At 38.0% G+C, this 22987-nt stretch overlaps 1 protein-coding gene across 1 annotated transcript in view; it reads left to right on the top strand.

Annotated features, from left to right (window-relative positions):
- The window catches only part of Ero1a (endoplasmic reticulum oxidoreductase 1 alpha), a 68640-nt gene that overhangs the window by 33419 nt on the left and 12234 nt on the right, over nucleotides 1–22987 (top strand). Inside the window, exons 7-13 of the mRNA XM_045154725.1 lie at nucleotides 3227–3347; nucleotides 4961–5007; nucleotides 9524–9535; nucleotides 14462–14488; nucleotides 14597–14689; nucleotides 15685–15931; nucleotides 19471–19540. Of these exons, the coding sequence (XP_045010660.1) occupies nucleotides 3227–3347; nucleotides 4961–5007; nucleotides 9524–9535; nucleotides 14462–14488; nucleotides 14597–14689; nucleotides 15685–15931; nucleotides 19471–19540 (617 nt within the window). The remainder of the gene's footprint in view (nucleotides 1–3226; nucleotides 3348–4960; nucleotides 5008–9523; nucleotides 9536–14461; nucleotides 14489–14596; nucleotides 14690–15684; nucleotides 15932–19470; nucleotides 19541–22987) is intronic.

Genomic DNA, 22987 nt, shown 5'->3' with positions numbered 1-22987 from the left:
GAACTTTAAAACTCTCAAGCGAGAAATTGCAGAAGACACTAGAAAGTGGAGAAACATCCCTTGTTCCTGGATTGGAAGAATCAATATTGTGAAAATGGCAATCTTACCTAAAGCAATCTACACATTTAATGCAATCCCTATCAAAATTCCAAAGGCTTTCTTCATGGAAATAGAAAAAACCAAAAATTCGTTTGGAATCACAAAAAACCTCGAATATCTAAAATAGTACTGAGCAACAAAAAAGAGGCTGGTGGTATCACCGTACCTGATTTTAACCTATACTACAGAGCCATAGTAACAAAAACAGTGTGGTACTGGCACAAAAACAGACATGTAGGTCAGTGGAACAGAATAGAGGACTCAGATGTAAGCCCAAGTAGCTATAGCCACCTGATATTCGATAAAAATGCCAAAAATACTTATTGGAGAAGAAACAGCCTCTTCAGCAAACGGTGTTGGGATAACTGGATATATATCTGCAGAAGGATGAAAATAGATTCTTCTCTCTCGCCATGCACAAGAATTAAGTCCAAATGGATTAAAGACCTTAACATCAGACCGGAAACTCTGAAACTGCTAGAGGAAAAAGTAGGGGAAACCCTTCAACATATTGGTCTTGGCAAAAACTTTCTGAATACAACCCCAATTGCTCAGGCAATAAAACCACAGATTAACCACTGGGACCTAATGAAATTACAAAGATTTTGCACCGCAAAGGACACAGTGAAAAAAGCAAAGAGGCAACCTACAGAATAGGAAAAAATCTTCGCCACCTATATATCTGATAGAGGATTAATATCTAGGATATACAAAGAACTCAGAAAGTTAAATAATAAGGAATGAAACAAGCCAATCAAAAAATGGGCTATGGAGCTAAATAGAGAGTTCTCAAAGGAAGAAATACGAATGGCATATAAGCATCTAAAAAAATGTTCTACGTCACTAGTCATCAGGGAAATGCAGATTAAAACTACATTGAGATTCCATCTCACTCCTGTCAGATTGGCCACCATCATGAAAACAAATGATCATAAATGTTGGCGGGGATGTGGAAAAAAAGGAACCCTCCTACACTGCTGGTGGGAATGCAATCTGGTCCAGCCATTGTGGAAAACAGTATGGAGGTTCCTAAAACAGCTAGAGATTGATCTACCATATGACCCAGCTATAGCACTCCTAGGCATATATCCAAAGGACTCATCTCATTTCCTTAGAAGTACGTGCTCAACCATGTTTATTGCTGCTCAATTTATAATAGCTGGGAAATGGAACCAGCCTAGATGTCCCTCAACAGATGAGTGGATAATGAAGATGTGGCACATTTATACAATGGAGTTCTAGTCAGCAGTAAAGAAAAATGTAGTTATGAAATTTGCAGAAAAATGAATGGACCTGGAAAGTATTATACTAAGTGAGGTAACCCAGGCCCAGAAAGCCAAGCGCCACATGTTCTCTCTCATATGTGGATCCTAGCTACAGATGATTGGGCTTCTGCGTGAGAATGAAAATACTTAGTAGTAGAGGCTAGTAAGTTAAAAAGGAGACATAAAGGGAAGAGAAAGGAAGGGAGGAGGGTACTTAATAGGTTGCTATTGTATATATGTAAGTACAATGATTGTGATGGGGAGGTAATATGATGGAGAATGGAATTTCAAAGCGGAAAGCGTGGGGGGTGGGGAGGGAGGGAATTACCATGGGATTTTTTAAATAATCATGGAAAATACTAATAAAAACATTAAAAAAAAACACTTAAAAAAAACATATGCATGTTTATAATGATTTTTGTTGTTGTTGTTGGTTTTTCAAGGTAAGGTCTCACTCTAGCCCAGGCTGACCTGGAATTCACTATGTAGTCTCAGGGTGGCCTCGAACTCATGATGATCCTCCTACCTCTGCCTCCCAAGTGCTGGGATTAAAGGCATGCCCTACCACGCCCTGCTTGTATATAGTGAAGTTTGATCATAATCCTCTCTTATTACCTTCCTCCCTCACAGTCCCCAACCCCTTCTTTTTCCAAGTTGTCCCAATTCTACTGTGATATGTGTGTGTGTGTGTGTGTGTGTGTGTGTGTGTGTATGTCGCGTGTGTGCATCCAGAGTTTAGTAAGCGTTGCCTGTGTGAGCATGGGTGGGGAGTTACTAGAGTACATGCAGTTTACCAGTCGCTACACCATTTCTTGAGGTAGGTCAGCCTGGGCCAGAGTGAGACCCTATATCTACTCTTCAGAGAGCAGTGGAGGGTTTCCTATTCTAGAGAATCTGGATTGGTTCCCAGAGCCAGATACAGTTCACCCCCACTGAAAGGGTCTCATGTCCAGTGTGTGAGCAGTTGGTTACCTACATTGCCTGTGTGCTACTATTGCACGTGTGTACTTCTTGCTCGCTCGATGATTTTGTAAGTGGCAGGACCTGCTGCTTAATTAATCTGTTGACAACTGTTATTCTCCAGCCAGTGACTAGCACGAGGAGGGCTAGCCAGGAGGGAACCGAATTTCCTCTGAGTTCCAGCACGATGACTGGATAGTTTATGATGACTGAGTTACATGTTTCTTAAATGCTGAAATTCACACATTCCTGCTTTTCCAGTTATAAATTCAAAATATTTTTTCAGTCAGTGTGTACAGTATCACCCCCTGGTTTTGTCGTCTTCTTTTTTTTTTTTCTCCTGAAAAGTTGTTCAAAAATCAGTGAAGCCTGCTCACTTTGTTCTGCTCTTGGTAGTATAAAAAGGAAAACATGGATTGGGGAGTTAGGAGACCTGATTTCTATTCCTTATGCTTCTACTAACTAGCCTGAAGATCTTAACCGCTCTGTGCCTGAGTGTTCCCATCTGCAAAATGGGGATAGTGTAAATTGCTTTACGTACCTCACAGGGTTGTTGTGAGGATAAACTGAGACAATGAATAGAAAGCACTTTGACAAGTAAGTGCTATGCAAATTGTAAGAAATGGAAACAATCATGTTCAAGGCAATGGAATGAACATTGGTAGAAGGGTTAATGGATTGTCCAGTCCTTTCTCTGTGTGGCTTAAACCCCGGTCACCATTGCTTTATACGTTCTCACTTAGCACAGATTTGTAATTATGCATGTAATAAAGCACAGCCTTATCAAAAAAAATCAGTGAAGCATTGTTACAGGTTGGTGCCTTAATTTATGGAGTACAGTTGTGTATACTAGCTTTTTAAGGTAACTGAAGATGACTTCATCTTTTTATTCTACTTTACAGACATACAGTCCCCAGATGCTGAATATGTAGATTTGCTCCTTAATCCTGAGCGTTACACAGGTTACAAGGGACCAGATGCTTGGAAGATATGGAATGTCATCTATGAAGAAAACTGTTTTAAGTATGTGTCATTTTCATTTAGACATTTCTCCTTTGAGTAAAGTAAGTCATAATGATTTAAAATTGCAAATCAGATTTACTTTGTTAGATCTGTTTGGACATAGAAATTTATCTGTGGATTAAGTCATTTCCCCTCCTTCCTTTTTATTTTTTTTTCCAAGGTAGGGTCTCACTGTAGCCCAGGCTGACCTGGAATTCACTATGTAGTCAGGGTGGCCTTGAGTTCACGGCGATCCACCTACCTCTGCCTCCTGAGTGTTGGGATTAAAGGCGTGTGCCATCATGCTGGGCTCAGTTTCCCTCTTGAAGATATAGTGGCATGAGTTTTGACCAATATTTCTTTCTCCTTTAAAAGACTTGTTTTAAAAAAAAGTCTTTAAAAGACCTTTATTGGGGGTATTTTGTACACATTGGAGTAATGTTCCTGAGTAGACTTTTAAGATCTCAAGGTGAAATAACCTAGGACCAGAGAGGTTTGTTTTGTTTCCCAAGATTGATAGTGGTGGGGTGGAGATTAGAATCTGCAGCTATTTTGGTGTTTTAAACTCCTTTCTGTATTCATAGCTATTTTAACAGTAAGTTGATTTCAGAGAACAGTTATAAGTAGGAAGGAACATTTTTGAGCTTCACTGTTTGCCGTGCATTGTGCTAAGTGTGCATACGTTTTCTTTTCTAGTTCTTATAATAAAACTGTTATAGTCATTGCTGTTTTACAGAAAGGAAACATGAGACTTAGAGAGGTTAAGTGATTTGTTCAGTGTTTGTTGATGATTCAGTCAGTAGAAAAACCTGCTTTGTACTTCTAATGGAAGGAGTCAGTTTGATCACTGTAAGCCTGGAGACTCTAAAGAATGTACCAGTTGGCTTTTGTGAAAAGTGTGTTGCTATCAGATTGAGGGCTACCCAGAAAAAAATTGGAATTCTTAAGTATGGGGTAATACATTTTACTTTGTATTAGTCTTCCTCCTCTTCTTTGTCTTGTGATTTTTTTTGAAAGTGAGTCTCATTGTAGCCCAGGCTGGCCTTGGGCACTAATTCTTTTCCGAAGTACAGGTTTGCACTACACACCTGGCTCTGTTTTCTTCATAAAAACAAATTTATAACAAACTAGATGGCCACAGGGCAAACTGATGTGTCTGCACTTACCTAACTGGAAGATAATGTATCCATACTGGTTTTTTTTCCTACTGTTTTAATGCTTGAATTGGCTATTCATGTTTATTGCTTGTTTGTTTTTCAATGAGGGTACACTTTGTGTTATGCTCAGTATTATACATGTACATGACATATGTAATGATATGTAATATGTAATGACTTACAATGGCTCTTGGAGAAGAGCTTGACTGGTGTTTTTCTTTGTTTCAAGAAGTGATTCAGAAATGTCTTGTTGGTCACTATAATAGGATAAGATCAAAAACTGTTTTCACTGAAACATAATAGCCAGTAATTTTTTTTTACAGCAGTTACAGAAAACTAAATATTTTATATTCTCAGTAAACTAACTTGACTTTGGATATAATCATTAACTAACATTATGACATAGTATCATTTAAAGTATTATAACATGGTTGGTAACATTTGTGTTTTATGTCGTATTCTGTTTTTTGTTTTTAGACCACAGACAATCAAAAGGCCTTTAAATCCCCTGGCTTCTGGTCAAGGTGAGTTATTTGCTTTGTTTTATAATTTACAAGCAGTGAACTTGGGCCAGAATGGAGAGGAAGGCAGCATAATTGCAAGAGAAGTCCACTGGCCTGTCTCCACAGAACTTAGGTCTCTCCCTTGCAGAAGTGCATTGAGCCAGGCCTGGTGGCACACTCCTTTAATCCCAGTACTTGGGAAGCTGAGGTAGGAGGATCACTGTGAGTTCAAGGCCACCCTGCAATTACAGAGTGAATTCTAGGTCAGCCTGTGCTAGAGAGAGACCCTACCTCGAGGAAAAATAAATAAATAAATAAGGAAAGAAAGAAAGAAAGAAAGAAGCACATTGATAATTTAGGAAGGAGTGTTGTTGTGATGAAGCCCATGGTATTTGACTACTGTAAAATGAAGATGAGGTTATATATTTAGTTTTACAGATACATTAAGTACTATGTTCACATACTTTAATTTTTGTTCATCTTCCAGATAAATTAGTATCCAAAACACTTATTAGTTTTTCTAAAAATGTGGGATAGCTATAAGTATCTTAGTGGTAGCATGCTTGCTTAGCATGTGTGAGGCCCTGGGTTTGTGCCCAGAACTGTAAAAGTACCTACCTACCTCACTTTAAGTTACATTACATCACTGTGGTGGTTTGATTCAGGTGTCCCCCATAAACTTAGGTATTCTGAATGCTAGGTCCCCAGTTGATGGCAATTTGGAAATTCAAGCCTCCTGGAGGCGGGATATTGTTGGGGGTGGGCTTATGGGTGTTACAACCAGCTTCCTCTTGCCAGCATTTGGCACACACTCCTAATGTCCCTCTGATGTTGGTCAAGAGGTGATGTCCACCCTCTGCTCATGCCATCGTTTTCCCTTGCTATCATGGAGCTTCCCGTAGAGTCTATAAACCAAAATAAACCCTTTTTCCCCCATAAGCTGATCTTGGTCGGGTGTTTTCTGCCAGCAATGCGAACCTGACTCCAACAAACACCACATATGAAGAGTCTGATTATAAATTCACATGTCTTCATACCTCATTAGCATTTTTCATTTTCTATCTATGCTCTAGATCTGGTCCTACTGCTCCCTTTTCCAATTTATTTTTATTTTTAGGTTTTTTTCCAGGTAGAGTCTCGCTCTAGCCCATGCTGACCTGGAATTCACTATGTAGCCTCAGGGTGGCATCAAACTCATGGCAATCCTTCTACCTCTGCCTCTTGAGTGCTGGGATTAAAGGCGTGCACCATTATGCCAGGCCCCTCTTCCATATTTTTTAAAAAACTTATTTATTTATCTATGTAGTTTATTTTTTGAGGCAGGCTCTCACTTTAGTCCAGGCTGACCTGAAACATACTTTGTAGACAAGTTGGCCTGGACGTTCCTGGCCATTGTCCTACTTCAGTCTCCTGAGTGCTGGGATTAAAGACATACGCCACCACGCCCGGTTATTCATTTATTCATTCCTTTGTGTTTGCTTGTGGATATAGGTATGCCTTGGTCTGGCTTTATGTAGTTGCTGGGGAATTGAACCCAGGCTGCAGGCTTTGCAAGCTGCCAGCTTTAACCACTAAGCAATCTTACCACCCTTTCCAAATATTTTTTTCTTGGCCCTCCTTTTTGGAAGTAAATTCTCATTTCTCACAAAATAGTCTTTTTTTTTTAAATTTTTATTTATTTATTTGAGAGCGACAGACACAGAGAGAAAGACAGAGAGAGGGAGAGAGAGAGAATGGGCACGCCAGGGCTTCCAGCCTCTGCAAACGCCAGACGCATGCGCCCCCTTGTGCATCTGGCTAACGTGGGACCTGGGGAACCGAGCCTCGAACCGGGGTCCTTAGGCGTCACAGGCAAGTGCTTAACCGCTAAGCCATCTCTCCAGCCCTCACAAAATAGTCTTATCCCATGTTTGTTTCCCTCATGTAATTTTGTTTGCTGGTAGTGTCATTGTTGATGTGTGTGTGTGTACCCTAGGACTTCTAGATACACATAGATATACCATATAGAAATACCCTAGCACTTCCAGATATATGTGTATACTATAGTATTTCTAGATATAGATATGTCCTAGTACTTTGGGATATGGCTAGTATCTTTTTATTTATTTATTTATTTATTTATTTATTTATTTTTTGGCTTTTCAAGGTAGGGTCTCACTTTAGCCCATGCTGACCTGGAATTCACTATGTAGTCCCAGGGTGGCCTCGAACTCACAGTGATCCTCCTACCTCTGCTTTCCGAGTGCTGGGATTAAAGGCGTGTGCCACCACGCCTGGCGCGTCTATTTATTTATGTATTTTTGAGGAAGGGTCTTGCTGTAGTCCTGGCTGACCTGAAATTCACTGTGTAGTCTCATGCTGGCCTGGCACTCATGGTGACCCTGTGTCTGCCTCCAGAGTCCTGGGATTAAAGACATATGTCACCACACCCAGCTAGCATTTGTCTTTTTTTTTTTTTCATTTGTTTTTTAATTTTAATTTTTATTAGCATTTTCCATGATTATAAAAAAATATCCCATGGTAATTCCCTCCCCCCCCTCACTTTCCCCTTTGAAATTCCATTCTCCATCATATTACCTCCCCATCTGCATTTGTCTTAATATGGAACCTGACACACGTGTGTGGAGTAGTTTGTTAGGTAAATCGCCAGTGAAACTTGTTCTCCCCATTGGATAGTCTTAGTCATGGCATAGTTACTCACCGTCTACTATGTGTTAGTCGTTGTGTAAGACCAGAGGGAATACAAAGTTGAAATTGTCCTGCCTAATCAATGACAGGTTAGAATGGTATGTTGACTAAACCACTTCAGCATGACTACTTAGGAAACATAGGTATTTTTCCTTTGACTATGAACTTATTGATAAAATGTTGGATTCATGACTGGGAGATGGCTCGGTGGTTAAAGGTACTTGTAAAGCTTGCTTGCCCGCGTTCATACCCCAAGTACCCACTTGTCCCCAGATGCCCTGCTGCATACACACACATACAAAAATTTAAAAACCTCGGATACATTTTTAGCAAATATGTAAGCTTTTTAAGTTTATCTGAAAAGGTGATGATCTCATAAAGTCAATAAATATAAATTTCTTCCTGTAAAGTAATAAGATTACATCATTCCCTGAATGCTGGCAGATTCATCTTTTTTAGATTAGGAAGGAAAGAACATTTTCAGACTAGGCTTTTTGGGTTGTACAGAGTTGAATGTGGTGACTTAGTGAAAACTGTTGATCTAACATTAAATAAAGTGCTAATTCACACTATAATATATAATTATATATTATATATATAATAATTATATACAATATAATTTACTATGAACTGATGACTTGGTAAATTAATTAACCACCTTCACCTTCACTTATTTTAAATGCAAATGGGAACATTTTAATGGTTATCATTAGGGAACTGGTTAAATGACATATGCATGGCCACGCAATAATGTACAGGCATAATAAATGCTGCTATTATATTCATTTAAAGATGATCAATAGTACACTAAGGACAAAAGCTTCTATCAATATAGTTTATTTTCATAAATAATATAATCTCTATCTACACACAAAAGAGGGTATTTACCAAAATATAAATGATATTTTTCTTGGGAAAAGGGTGGTTATGGATAGCTTTTCATTATGCCTTTTTTTCTCAGCATTTAAAAAATTTATGGCATTTTCAAAATGGAATTTTTTGTTGATTCCTGTTCTACCCTTCCTCCTTTTCTATTCTCCTCTCCTACTTTCCTTCCTTCTGTTTACATGTCACAAGCATCCTTTTGCTCACCCCTCCCCCTCTTTCACCTCATCCCTTTATATTGACTTTTGGTTTTACAGTTTATAGGTTTTATCAACATTTGCCCATCTAGTGTTTTTTTTTTTTTTAACATTTGCAGTGAGTATATATTAATCAAACAATGATGTCATTACAAAGTGATGATATTTCAGTAGGAAATATGCAACTGCATACAAACTGCAACATTATGTGTAATTTGCAATTCATAGTTATTGAAAATACTCCCAGGTTCAGCCTTACAATGTCAGTGGATAGGTTTCAAACAGTCCTACAGACATTTAACAAGAATTACGTAACAGCTTTAGGATAACAGATGTGGAAGAGGACTGTCAGCCAAATAAACCCAAATCCTTCAGATATTTGAGTATTCTCAGATGATGCCTTGCCACTTATTCACATCAGGCATATACCATGTCACTGCTGAGTAGTATGTGGTTATGGGTGTTTCTCCAACCAGTTTAATGTTTGATGATCTGAAGGACTGAAACTAATTATCACGGTCTTTTTGTTTGTATGTTTGTCTTTTGTTTTATTTTCGAGGTATGGTCTCACTCTAGCCCAGACTGAACTGGAGTTCATCTCAGGGTCGCCTTGAACTCATAATGATCTTCCTGCCTCTGCCTTCCCCACCCAGTGCTGGGATTAAAGGCATGCATCATTACACCTGGCCATCACACTCTTATTGTCATGTAGGAGTATCATCAGTGGAAGGAATTTATAGTAATCAATGTCTTGTTTTGTTTTTCAGAGAAAAGCAAAGGTACGTGTAACTTCTTTACCATATGTTACATACTTGGATTTGCTTATATACATTCAGAGGTATTTCAGATGTTGTTATTGCATACTTTATTTTTTCTTCCCAACTTCTCTGAGACTCACAAGAATTTAATTTTTTTCCTTTCTTCTACCTTCCTCCCCCTGCCACTCTGTTAGGTTTCTGTATGTAGCCCAGGCTGGCTTTGACTTTGAAACAATCCTCCTGCTTCAGCCTCCTATGCTGGGATTATATTCATGAGCCACCATGTCTGGCTCTTAATTTTTTTTTTTTTTTGCTTTTTGAGGTAGGGTCTCACTGTAGCCCAGGCTGACCTGGAATTCACTAAAGAGTCTCTGGGTGGCCTTGAACTCACAGCGATCCTCCTACCTCTGCCTCCCGAGTGCTGGGATTAAAGGCGTGCGCCACCATGCCTGGCTTCTTAATTTTTTTTTAAACAATTTATTTTTATTTCACTTATTAGAAACAGAGAAAGGCATGGGGGAGAGAGAGTGTGTGAGAATGGGCGCTCCAGGACCTCTAGCCATTATAAATGAACTCCAGACGCATGTGCCACCATGTGCATTTGGCTTATGTGGGACCTGGAGAATCGAACCTGGGTCCTTAGGCTTTGCAGACATGTGCCTTAATTGCTAACCCATCTTTCCAGCTTCTTAATTTTATTTATCTAACATTTTGGAGGTCAGGGCTGGGTGTGGTAGTGCATGCCTTTAATTCCAGCACTTGGGAGGCAGAAGTAGGAGGATTGCCTTGAGTTGGAGGTCACCCTGAGGCTATATAGTAAATTTCAGGTCAGCCTGCTCTAGAGTGAGACCCTCCCTGGGAAAACCAAAAGAAAAAAAAAATTGGGAGGGAGGGAATTACCATGGGATATTAAAAAAAAAAAAAAAGGAGGGAAGGAATTACCATGGGATTATTTTTTTTTACAATCATGGAAAATGTTAATAAAAATTAAAAAAAAAATTGGAGGTCAAGGAACAGACTGAGGGAAGGTAACCGAGATATCAGTTACATTTTTATGCACTGATTGTAGAAGCTGGTCCTAAGCCCTCATTAAAGCAAGAAAAATTTCTTCCTCTTTTTCTTACTGGATGAAGCCTGGAATATGATGGGTTTTATATAAGATGGATCTTGAAAGTGTTTGGAGTATTGATCGGAGAAGTTACCATTGCTAAATTTGTAAATATTTCTTTGTCTTTTTAAGAATTGTTTTGCTTTAAGGATGAGATTGAAGTGAGGGACTCCTAAGTGCTTTTTAAAGATGGTTTTATTTAATCCTACCATTTTGGGAAGCATAATTTTAATCTCCATTTCATAGTTGAGGGAAATAAGTCTCAGAGAGGTTTAAGAGAACAACGTGGCTAAACTGATATGTAAATTGCAGGGTCAGAATTCATTGTAATCTGGCAGTTTGGCCCCTGGAACCACACAGTTACTGTTTTATACTTTTGTTCTGTCAACATTTCTGTTTTGTTTTTTTTTTCGAGGTAGGGTGTCACTCTGGCCCAGGCTGACCTGTAATTAACTTTGTCGTCTCAGACTGGCCTCGAACTCACGGCGATCCTCCTACTTTTGCCTGCCTAGTGCTGGGATTAAAGGCGTGCGCCACCACACCTGGCTCTCTGTCAACATTTTGATGTTTAATCTAAGTATACATATATACCTTATACTTGAGCATATGTATAAATAAAGCAAATATACAGATAAATATGTTCTTATAAGTTCCAAGTAAACTCGACTTCAGGAATCTGTCTCCAGCAGTGTGTGCCACCACACCTGGCTTTTTTATGTGGGTTTTGAGGATCAGACTCCAGTTCTTATGTTACAAGGCAAACAGTTATTGAGTCATCTCTTCAGCCCTTTATCTTGACTAACTTGATAGGTAAAAGTGGTAGATCTTTTAGTTTTTCAAGGTAGGGTCTTACTGTGTAATCCAGGCTAACCTAGATCTCACTCTGTATTCTCAGGCTGGCCTTGAACTCATAGCAATCCTCCTACCTCTATCTCCCGAGTTCTGGAATTAAAGGCTTGTGCCACCACGTCCATCAAAAAGTGGCGTATCTTTTAACTTCTGTTTTTTTTTTAAATATATTTTTTATTTATTTGAGAGTGAGAAAGAGGGAGAGGGAGAGAGAGAGAGAGAGGGAGGGAGGGAGAGGGAGGGAGAATGGGTGCTCCAGCCACTGCAAACAAACTCCAGAAGCATGTGCCCCCTTGTGCATCTGGCTTACATGGGTCCTGGAGAATTGAACTGGGATCTTTTGGCTTTGCAGACAAGCGCTTTAACCGCTAAGCCATCTCTCCACCCCATTAACTTCTGTTTTTTTAAATTATTGGTAAGACTGAACTATTTTTGGGTAGTATTATTTGCAACTTTCCTTAACTTACTATTAGATGGATATTTTAGCATTTGTTGCTTGCTTTTGTTAAAGTTCAAACAGGTTTTTTAAAACAATATTTATTTGAGAGAAAGAAGCAGAAAGAGAGAGAGAGAGAGAGGGAGGGAGGGAGGGAGGGAGACAGAGAGTGTGTCTGTGGACACCACAGGGCCTTTTGCCACTGCAAATGAACTCCAGATGTATGTGCTACTTTGTGCATCTGGTTTTATGTGGGCACTGGGGAGTTGAACCTGATTGTCAGACTTTGCGAGCAAGTGCCTTTAACTACTGAGGCATCTCTTCAGGCCCTAGATTTTTTTTTTTTTGTATAAATCAGTTTATTGCTTATTTTCTTTCTCACGCCTTTCATTACTTTTAAGTAATTTAGTAAAACACAATAATCACATATATAATATATAATGCAATGTTTATCTCTCTTGCAAATATACAAATAGTAATATAGTTATAATAATTGCTATACATGCTATTTATTATTTCTAATAAATACTTTTCATGTACTATTCTGTTAGGCTTTGTCATTCTAATTTATTTAAAAGTTTTACCATGTTATCTACTTGTTCTATTTTAATTTAAGCATTTTAAACATTTTATTAATTGAGATATTAAAACTAAAAATATAATTTTCTACAAATTCCTTGTCCTTCCCTATTTTTACTTATTTACTAATATTTAGAGCATAATTCTAAAATAAGATTTGCTAAATTTAAGTACATTAATACTGATAATAGTTTTATTTTAAATGTTAAACTCTAGATGCATGTGCCACCTTGTGCATCTGGCTTACATGGGTCCTGGGGAATCAAACTAAGGTCTTTTGGCTTTACAGGCAAATGCCTTAACTGCTAAGCCATCTCTCCAGCCCCAATATTAGTTTTTTTTTTTTTTTTCTTTTCTGGTTTTTCAAGGTAGGGTCCTCACTCTAGCCCAGGCTGACCTGGAATTCACTATGAAGTCTCAGGGTGGCCTCGAACTCGCGGTAATCCTCGTGTATCTGCCTCCCGAGTGCTGGGGTTAAAGGCTTGTGCCACCACTCCCGGATCTAATACTAGGTTTTTAACATTTGCCTGAATTGTTCTTTTGAAGTAGTGAATGCATGGATTACTATTAGCTACATACAAATGTCAAAACTCCAACACTATTTTATAATCTTTATTTAGTCTAATGTTTAAAGCATATTGTAGGCCCTCAATTTTCACAGTATTAGTTATTGTCTAGGCTAGGTATTTTCTTTCCTTTCTTCCTTCCTTCTCTCCTTCCTCCCTCCCTCCCTCCCTTCCTCCCTTCTTTCTTTCTTTCTTTTGGCAAGCCCACAGACTAACCTTTTTTTCTTTTTAAAAAAACAATTTTTTTATTTATTTGAGAGCAATAGACAGAGAGAAAGAGGGAGGTAGAGAGAGAATGGACGCGCCAGGGCTTCCAGCCACTGCAAGCAAACTCCAGATGCATGCGCCCCCCTTGTGCATCTAGCTAATGTGGGTCCTGGGGAATTGAGCCTTGAACCGGGGTCCTTAGACTTCACAGGCAAGTGCTTAACTGCTAAGCCATCTCTCCAGCCCAAGACTAACCTTTTTTTAATGAGAGAGAGAGAATGAGAATTGGTGCGTTTGGGCCTCCAGCCGTTGTAATCAAGCTCCATATGTGTGCTTCACCTTGTGTACGTATACGACCCTTGTACATACGTTACCTTGTGTGTTTGGATTATGTGGGATCTGGGGAACATGGGTCCTTAGGCTTCTTAGGCAAGCACCTTAACTGCTAATCCATCACTTCAGCCCTAGACTAGGTAATTGTATGTATGTATTATGTGTGACATTCATGGGAATTGAACCTTGAGCCTTTTTGTACAAGCTAGGAAGGAGCTCTACCAGTGTGTTGCAACTTGTATCCCCAACCCAACTTCTTTAGTTTTACTCCATATAAAACACCTTATCTAAAAACTTATGAAAAGGCAGAGCGGTAGGAGGATTGCTGTGAGTTTGAGGCCACTCTGAGACTACACAGTAAATTCTAGGTCAACCTAAGCTAGAGTGAGACCTTGCCTCAAGAAGCAAAAAAAAAAAAAAAAAAAAAAAAAAAAAAGTCGAGAGTGGTATTAACTGAACCCACATCAAAATTTTTTTTTCTGGGCTGGAGAGATGGCTTAGCGGTTCAGCGCTTGCCTGTGAAGCCTAAGGACCCTGGTTCGAGGCTCTGTTCCCCAGGACCCACGTTAGCCAGATGCACAAGGGGGCGCAAGCGTCTGGAGTTCGTTTGCAGTGGCTGGAAGCCCTGGCGCACCCATTCTCTCTCTCTCTCCCTCTTTCTCTGTCTGTTACTCTCAAATAAATAAATAATAAAAAAAACTTAAAAAAATTTTTTTTTCTTCTTTTGAAGAACTTGCAAGTAAGATTTGAACAGTTAGGTTAAACAGTCTTTAAACCAGCATACTTTTTGTTACAATATTTTAAAAATCATTTAGAAGTATATATTTTGATACATTCATAAGCTTATGACATTTTTCTTTCAATTTCAGAGAACACATTTTACAGCTGGCTTGAAGGTAATTAGAAATTTAAACAAATTTCAGTTTTTTTCATATTTAAAGTCATGATATTTTATATTTACAAGATTCATATAAGTTTTATTTCAAAATTATTACTTCTTTCAGGCCTCTGTGTAGAAAAAAGAGCATTCTATAGACTGATATCTGGCCTACATGCAAGCATCAATGTGCACTTGAGTGCACGGTATCTTTTACAAGGTATGTGACATTGATTCATTCACTTTCCCGAAATTGTTTTTGGGTATATTTAACATTTTCTTAACTTTACTTGAAAACAAAAGCTATCTGATTGAATATTAGGTAGTAAAAGTCTAGCTTAAGTGGCAGTAACCAGGAGTGAGGAAACAGGATATAGCTGACAGTTTCATGTATGGTCTCTTCAACTTTACGTGTTTGGAAATATTCTTGTTGTGGGACCTGAGCTAGCTCCTAAAGCACAGCCTGCTGCTTGTCAGCCCCTCCCTTGACTGCTGTGTAGCCTGAGTGGCTGCAGTGCTTCCTGCTGCTCCTTAGCCTTCTTTTCATCAGCAACATATTTCTTCTGGAACTGTTGACAGATTTACCTCTTAGGAACAACATGGTAACCCTGATTTGACTCCAGTAACTCCACAATCATTTTGAATTATTTGTTTTAATTTTATGAATGCTTATATTCAGAAGTTTAACTTTTATTTAAACTTGCTTTATTGAAAAAAATACTGAATTCATTTTGTTTTTAAGGCTGGGTTACAGAATCTTACAGTACAATTCTTAAAGGCTAAATTATGAAAGGCAGTTTTCCTCGTTGCTTTACATATTTTAAAATTAAAAATGAGGGCTGGAGAGATGGCTCAATGGTTAAGGCGCTTGCCTGTGAAGCTTAAGGGCTCGTGTTTGACTCTCCAGGTCCCATGTAAGGCAGATGCAGTGATGCAAGTGTGCAAGGTCACACATGTGCACAAGATGTCACATGCATCTGGAGTTCAATTGCAGTGGCTGGAGACCCTGGCGTGCCAGCTCTCTCTCTCTCATTTTCACCCTCTTGTATAAAAAAGTGGCCAGTCTGTTGGGCTTACCTCAAAAACAAAACAACGAAACAAAACAAAACAAAACAAAACAAAACAAAACTGTAAGCATAAATAACCTAATGTAATTAAAATGAATATTACTCCATTACAACATAAAGTCTTTAACCTTTTTTTTTTTTCCTCCAGAGACCTGGTTGGAAAAGAAATGGGGCCACAACATAACAGAATTTCAACAGCGTTTTGATGCAATTTTGACAGAAGGAGAAGGTCCACGAAGACTTAAGAACTTGTATTTTCTCTACTTAATAGAATTAAGGGCTTTATCTAAAGTGTTACCATTCTTTGAGCGTCCAGACTTTCAACTCTTCACTGGAAATAAAATTCAGGATGCAGAAAACAAAAGGCTACTTCTAGAGATACTTCATGAAATCAAGTAAATTATAATGTATTCATTTGTATCTGGGTGACATGTAGTATAAAAAAAGAAGTGGTTAATATTCAGAAAACAAAATAACTTCAAAATAATTTCTTAGTTTTTTTGTTTATTTTTATTTATTTATTTGAGAGCGACAGAGAAAAAGACGGGGGGGGGGGGGGAGAGAGAATGGGCACACCAGGGTCTCCAGTCACTGCAAACACACTCCAGATGCATACGCCCCCTTGTGCATCTGGCTTACCTTATCTGGGAACCGAGCCTCAAACCAGGGTCCTTAGGCTTCACAGGCAAGGGCTTAACCACTAAGCCATCTCTCCAGCCCTAATTTGTTAGTTTTTTTAAAAATTTATTTATTTATTTATTTTTTAACTTTTTAAAAAATTTTCTTAAATTTTTATTAACATTTTCCATGGTTATAAAAAATATCCCATGGTAATACCCTCCCTCCCCCCCACTTTCCCTTTGAAATTCCATTCTCCATCATATCCCCTCCCCCATCTCAAACATTCTACTTACATATATACAATACCAACCTATTAAGTACCCTCCTCCCTTCCTTTCTCTTCCCTTTATATCTCCTTTTTAACTTACTGGCCTCTGCTACTGAGTTTTTTCCTTCTCATGTAGAAGCCCAATCATCTGCAGCTAGGATCCACATATGAGGGAGAACATGTGGCACTTGGCTTTCTGGGCCTGGGTTACCTCAGTTAGTATAATCCTTTCCAGATCCACCCATTTTTCTGTAAATTTCATAACTTCATTTTTCTTTACCGCTGAGTAGAACTCCATTTATAAATGTGCCATATCTCCATTATCCACTCATCAGTTAAGGGACATCTAGGCTGGTTCCATTTCCCAGCTATTATAAATTGAGCAGCAATAAACATGGTTGAGCACGCACTTCTAAGGAAATGAGATGAGTCCTTAGGATATATGCCTAGGAGTGCTATGGCTGGGTCATATGGTAGATCAATCTGTAGCTGTTTTAGGAACATCCACACTGTTTTCCACAATGGCTAGACCAGATTGCATCCCCACCAACAGTGTAGAAGGGTTCCTCTTTTTCCATATCCCCGCCAACATTTATGATCATTTGTTTTCATGATGGTGGCTAATTTGACAGGAGTGAGATGGAATCTCGATGTAGTTTTAATCTGCATTTCCCTGATGACTAGTGATGTAGAACATTATTTTAGATGCTTATATGCCATTCCTATTTCTTCCCTTGAGAATTGTCTATTTAGCTCAATAGCCCATTTTTTTGATTGGCTTGTTTGTTTCCTTATTATTTAACTTTTAAGTTCTTTGTATATCCTAGATATTAATCCTCTATCAGATATGTAGCTGGTGAAGATTTTTTCCCATTTTGTAGGTTGCCTCTTTGCTTTATTCACAGTGTCCTTTGCGGTGCAAAATCTTTGTAATTTCATGAGGTCCCAGTGATTAATCTGTGGTTTTATTGCCTGAGCAATTGGGGTTGTATTCAGAAAGTCTTTGCCAAGACCAACATGTTGAAGGGTTTCCCCTACTTTTTCCTCTAGCAGTTTTAGAGTTTCTGGTCTGATGTTAAGGTCTTTAATCCATTAAAATTTATTTTTATTTATTTATTTGAGAGAGAGGTTGAGAGAGGGGGAAAAGAGAGAGAATGGGCATACCAGGGCCTTCAGGTGCTGCAAACAAACTCCAGACACATGCGCCTGTTATGTGGTCCTGGGGAAGGGAACCTGGGTCCTTTGGCTTTGCAGGCAAGTGCTATCTTTTCAGCCCTTATGTGTTAGTTTTGCTCATTTGTCTTTGAATTTTTTTTCTTTTTTGGTTTTTCGAGGAAGGATTTCACTCTAGCCCAGGCTGACCTGGAATTCACTATGTAGTCTCAGGGTAGCCTCAAACTCATGGTGATCTTCCTATCTCTGCCTCCCACGTGCTGGGATTAAAGGTGTGTGCCATCATGCCTGGCTTTTTTTTTTTTTTTAATATGTTTTATTTATTTGTGAGAGAAAGAGGCAGAGGGAGAGAGATAGAGAGGAGAGAATGTGCATGCCAAGGCCTCCAGTCAGTGCAAACAAATTCCAGATTTATGTGTCCCTTGTGCATCTGGCTTACATGGATCCTAGAGAGTTGAACCGGGATCCCTTGGCTTTGCAGGCAAACAAATGCCTTAACTGCTAAGCCATCTCTCTAGCCTTGTTTTTTTTTTTTTTTTTTTAAGTATCTTATTTTTATTTGTTTATTTGAGAGAGAGAGGGGAGACAGAAAGAGGCAGACAGAGAGAATGGGCATGCCAGAGTCTTTGGCCGCTGCATATGAACTCCAGATGCATGTACCACTTTGTGCATCTGGCTTACGTGGGTCCTGGGGAATCAAACCTGGGTCTTTTGGCTTTGAAGGCAAGTGTCTTAATTGCTAAGCCATCTCTCCAGCCCTGCCCCCCTTTTGAGAGAGGTTCTTACTAAGTAGCTCAGGCTTACCAGTGTCTTTACTGGCTTTGACCTTAAGAGCCTTCTGTGTCTGCTTCCTAAGTAGTCGGAATGTAGGCATTTACAAACCACATGTGTCCTGCATGCATCTTTAAAGAAATAACAAACTTTTAAAAAAATTCAATTTTATTTATTTTATTAGAGAGAGAGAATGAATGGGTGTGTCAGGGCCTCCAGCCGGTGTAAACAAACTTCAGATTTATGTGCCACCTTGTGCATCTGGCTTATGTGGGTACTAGGGAATTGAACCTGGGTCCTTAGGCTTTGCAGGCAAGTGCATTAACCATCTAGCTATCTCTCCAGCCCCATACACCTATTTGTGAGGAGAGAGAGAGGGCGTATAACTGTGCCAGGGTCTCTTGCCACTGAAGTGAATTCTAGGTTTATGCACCACTTTGTGCATCTGGCCCTTTGTGGGTACTGGAGAGTGGAACCTGGGCAAGGTGGCTTTGCAAGCAATTGCCTTTAACTATTGTGCCATCTCCCAGTGCTTATATATCTTTTAGAAATTTTTGTTTTTACCCACATACTAAGGCACACAGTTTTTTTAACTTTATTTTTGTTTATTTATTTTAAAGAGAGAGAGAGAGAGAAAAGAGGCAGAAGGAGGGAGAGAGAGAATGGGCACACCAGGGCCTCCAGCTACTGCAAATGCATGTACCTTCTTATGCATCTGGCTTACTTGGGTCCTGGGGAATCAAACCAAGGTGCTTTGGCTTTACAGACGAACGCCTTAACCACTAAGCCATCTCTCCAGCCTCCCCCCCCAGTTAATTTATTTTTAAGAGACATTTTTTAAGTTCATAATACCTGCATTATTTTATATCTACTTGCATAAATTTGATTTGCAGCCATACTTCTAACATTATACTTTATGTTTAGATTTGTGCATGGATATGTGTATCAGTGTTAAGTTTTACTGATTTCTACTATATTTTGATTGTTATTTATCACTGACTAATAAAATATATTAGCAAAATTTTTTAATATTTATAATTTTAATTGTATTTTAATATTTATAATACATGAAAATGTGTGTTCTCTATTTTAAAAATGCAGGTCATTCCCTTTGCATTTTGATGAAAATTCATTTTTTGCTGGGGATAAAAAAGAAGCATATAAACTAAAGGTAATTTATATTTTAACTTATTATTAGAGACCAATGAATTAACATGTTGTAGATTTGTGAATTAGCAAGAGAGTATTTAAGAAGTTTTCACCCACTGAATTTGTTAGTTACCTTGATTTATCATTCTATATATATATATTTTTTTGAATTTATTTATTTATTTATATATTTATTTATTTATTTATTTGAGAGCGACAGACACAGAGAGAAAGACAGATAGAGGGAGAGAGAGAGAGAATGGGTGCGCCAGGGCTTCCAGCCTCTGCAAACAAACTCCAGACGCGTGTGCCCCCTTGTGCATCTAGCTAATGTGGGACCTGGGGAAACGAGCCTCGAACCAGGGTCCTTAGGCCTCACAGGCAAGCGCTTAACCGCTAAGCCATCTCTCTAGCCCTCATTCTATATTTTATACATGTGTGAAATGTCATAATTAAACCTATTATTGTGTATAACTAATAGATATTAGTAAAAACCATTAGCTCCCCAAAGCAATATACAATTATTTATCAATTTAAAAAACAATTTGAGATATAAGTAAATGCACATATATATTTATTTATTTATATTTATATACATACTTAAATATATATATATACATATATATCTGTATATATACATATACAAATATTTATATACATATATATGTGTGTATGTATATAAATATTTAACTGTAAATCTTGATAAATACCCTAAAGTTGTAAGAAAATTTGGTAGTCATGGTTTTTCTTTTTGTTATGAAAAGGCAGGTCCAATATAAGTTGCAGTTTGTATAATGTCCACGGTAATAGCTAGGGGCTGGGTGTGTAGCTCAGTTGGTTTGATCTGATGTCATCAGAATGTTGGCAGTCTTTCTCTCTTCTTATTCTTTGTTTATTTCCATGATGAAAGAAGTTGATTTATGCAGCTTGCAAAGAAAATACTTCTTCACTCTGTTTTTGCTATTAGATAATAGCTATTCTTGACCTCCTATCTGTGTCCTCCTCAAAATATTCTTGACACCAAAACATACCTCAGTGGTTATATAATCTTCCAAACAGCTTCCAGGAACTGGAAAGTGAGGGGAAGATGCTGCAATAAGACTTCTTTTTTTGTACTATTTTCAATATGTTCCTTATTTTTAGTTCACTGCTGGCTTGTTGGAGAATGTTTCAGCATCTGCTCTTTTTAGGTGTAAAAATTAGAAATATTTCTCACAGTGTTTTAATTTGACCAACACTCTAGAACACTTAGCCTTCATGTGCTTTGAAGTTCATGTAGAGAGTTCTTAGATTTTTTGAAGATTTTATTAGAAAGAAATTTAAAAATAACAAAAAAGTTAATATCAGAGACTTTAAAAAACGTTTCTTAAAAACATTATAGATTTGTATAGCTATATTTAAATTCATTAAAAAAACTCAAGACTGCTTTATACTTATCATGACTATAAATGCAGAATTAAGTAATGTTCAAAACAGAATAGGATCTTAGGTAAAAGCTTATAAAAAACATTTGAGAATTTTGTTAAGAACTGGTTACTTGATTTCAGTGAATATAAGTTATAGTATATAACCACAACATGTTTGATCATTTATTAGATGAATATAATAATCTAAAGTCGTGGGAAAATGGGTGGATGTGTTTTGAGTGCCTGTATTTCCAAGTCTTTGGGAGGCTGAGGCAGGAGGACATCTTGGACTCAGAAATTTAAGGATAGCGTGGATAATAGCATAAGACCTTGTTTCTTAAAAATAATAATAAAAAGCAAACAAGAGAGTGAAGACCTAAAACTTGTCTGAACAAACAGAATTTATAAGTAATTTTGGTGCTGGGGAGATGCTCAGCAGTTCAGCAGGCTTGCTTGCAAAGTCTGCTCGTCCGGGTTCAGTTCCCAGCCACCTATGTCAAGCTGGGTGTGCAGCGTCAAGAGACTCTTTTGCACCCATACACATGCACACATGTGCAAATGATTTCCTCTCTCTCTATTAAAAAAGCAATTTAGGTTTTGACCTTACATTCAGAATTCTAATCTTTTTAGGTATAAAAATTAGAAATACTTGTCTTTAGGATATACTCAGATTATTGGACATGGTTGTTACTAGAGGAAGTAACAAGGATCTTTTCCTGTTCTGATCTAGTACATTTACATTTCTGGTATTTTAAGCACCTGTAGATGAAAGATCCATGCTGTTTTACACAGTTGGTTTTAGTTTTATAATTTTTTGTTTGGGCTATTACAAGCAACCATACATAGTCTCTGTGCATGTCATGTAAGATTCACTCAGTAACTGCCATCTTCAAATATTTGAATATTATAGATATAGCCACTGAAGTAAGATAAAATAGGCATAATTTTAGAACAAAGTTTCCAACCTTTACAAATATGAGCCTCTTGAAGTAAAAAACTTAAGGCTTCTTCCTATGAAAGTCCATTTTTATAGTCTGCTAATTGTGAAAATGTAGTTGTCAAAAAGGCACTGTATTCAGTAACACTTTTTAAGTAAAAGTTGTTTTTACTGCTCATAATTCTTATATCAATTTGGAAACTTATGGAGCAAATGCTTAACTTTTTTTTGTGTGTCTGTATATGGGTATTGTAGACCCTGCTAACAGCTATCAAGTCCTCTACAGGGAGAACTCATAGGAATGGGAAAATGTACTTTAGAGTAATTTTATTGGTCTGTTATTAAAAGTTTGAATTTTTATTTCAGTCTAGGTCAAGACACTAAAAGAAACCTTAAATCATGAATTGGCCGAGAGTAATTATAAGTAGTTTTTAAAAATTTTTTTTTTAATTTTTATTTATTTATTTATTTGAGAGCGACAGACACAGAGAGAAAGACCAATAAAGGGAGAGAGAGAATGGGCGCGCCAGAGCTTCCAGCCTCTGCAAATGAACTCCAGACGCGTGCGCCCCCTTGTGCATCTGGCTAACGTGGGACCTGGGGAACAGAGCCTCGAACCGGGGTCCTTAGGCTTCACAGGCAAGCGCTTAACCGCTAAGCCATCTCTCCAGCCCATAAGTAGTTTTTTTAAATAAAGATTTAGAATTAGAGGTAAATCTTCATGAAATGATAGAAAAACAACAAACTAAGAATATTATTTATGATCATAATTCATATTAATAATTTGGGCTTTGTACTTAGTAAAAACTCCTTTATATGTTACAGCTGTTTCACAGCCTCTGAGGACAGTCTTTTGTTTGTTGGTTTTGGTTTTGGTTTTTATATGGATAGGGGCTCACTCTAGCCCAGGAATTCACTATGTAGTCTCAGGCTGTCTTCAACTCACAGCAATCCTTCTGCCTCTGCCTCCCGAGTGCTAGGATTAAAGGCTGGCCCTTGACAGTCGCCTCGGAATGGAATATACTGGATCCTAGTCTTTGCTGATTGACTCCTACATTTAGATCTGTGGTCCTCATCTGGTTTGGTTCAGTAAATGGTTTGACACATTATACATTATGATAAATTA

The sequence above is a fragment of the Jaculus jaculus genome, chromosome 7 (genome assembly GCF_020740685.1).
Source record: "Jaculus jaculus isolate mJacJac1 chromosome 7, mJacJac1.mat.Y.cur, whole genome shotgun sequence".
NCBI lineage: Eukaryota > Metazoa > Chordata > Mammalia > Rodentia > Dipodidae > Jaculus > Jaculus jaculus.
Note: the sequence above shows the minus strand (reverse complement) of the source record. Positions and strands in the feature narration are given on the sequence as shown.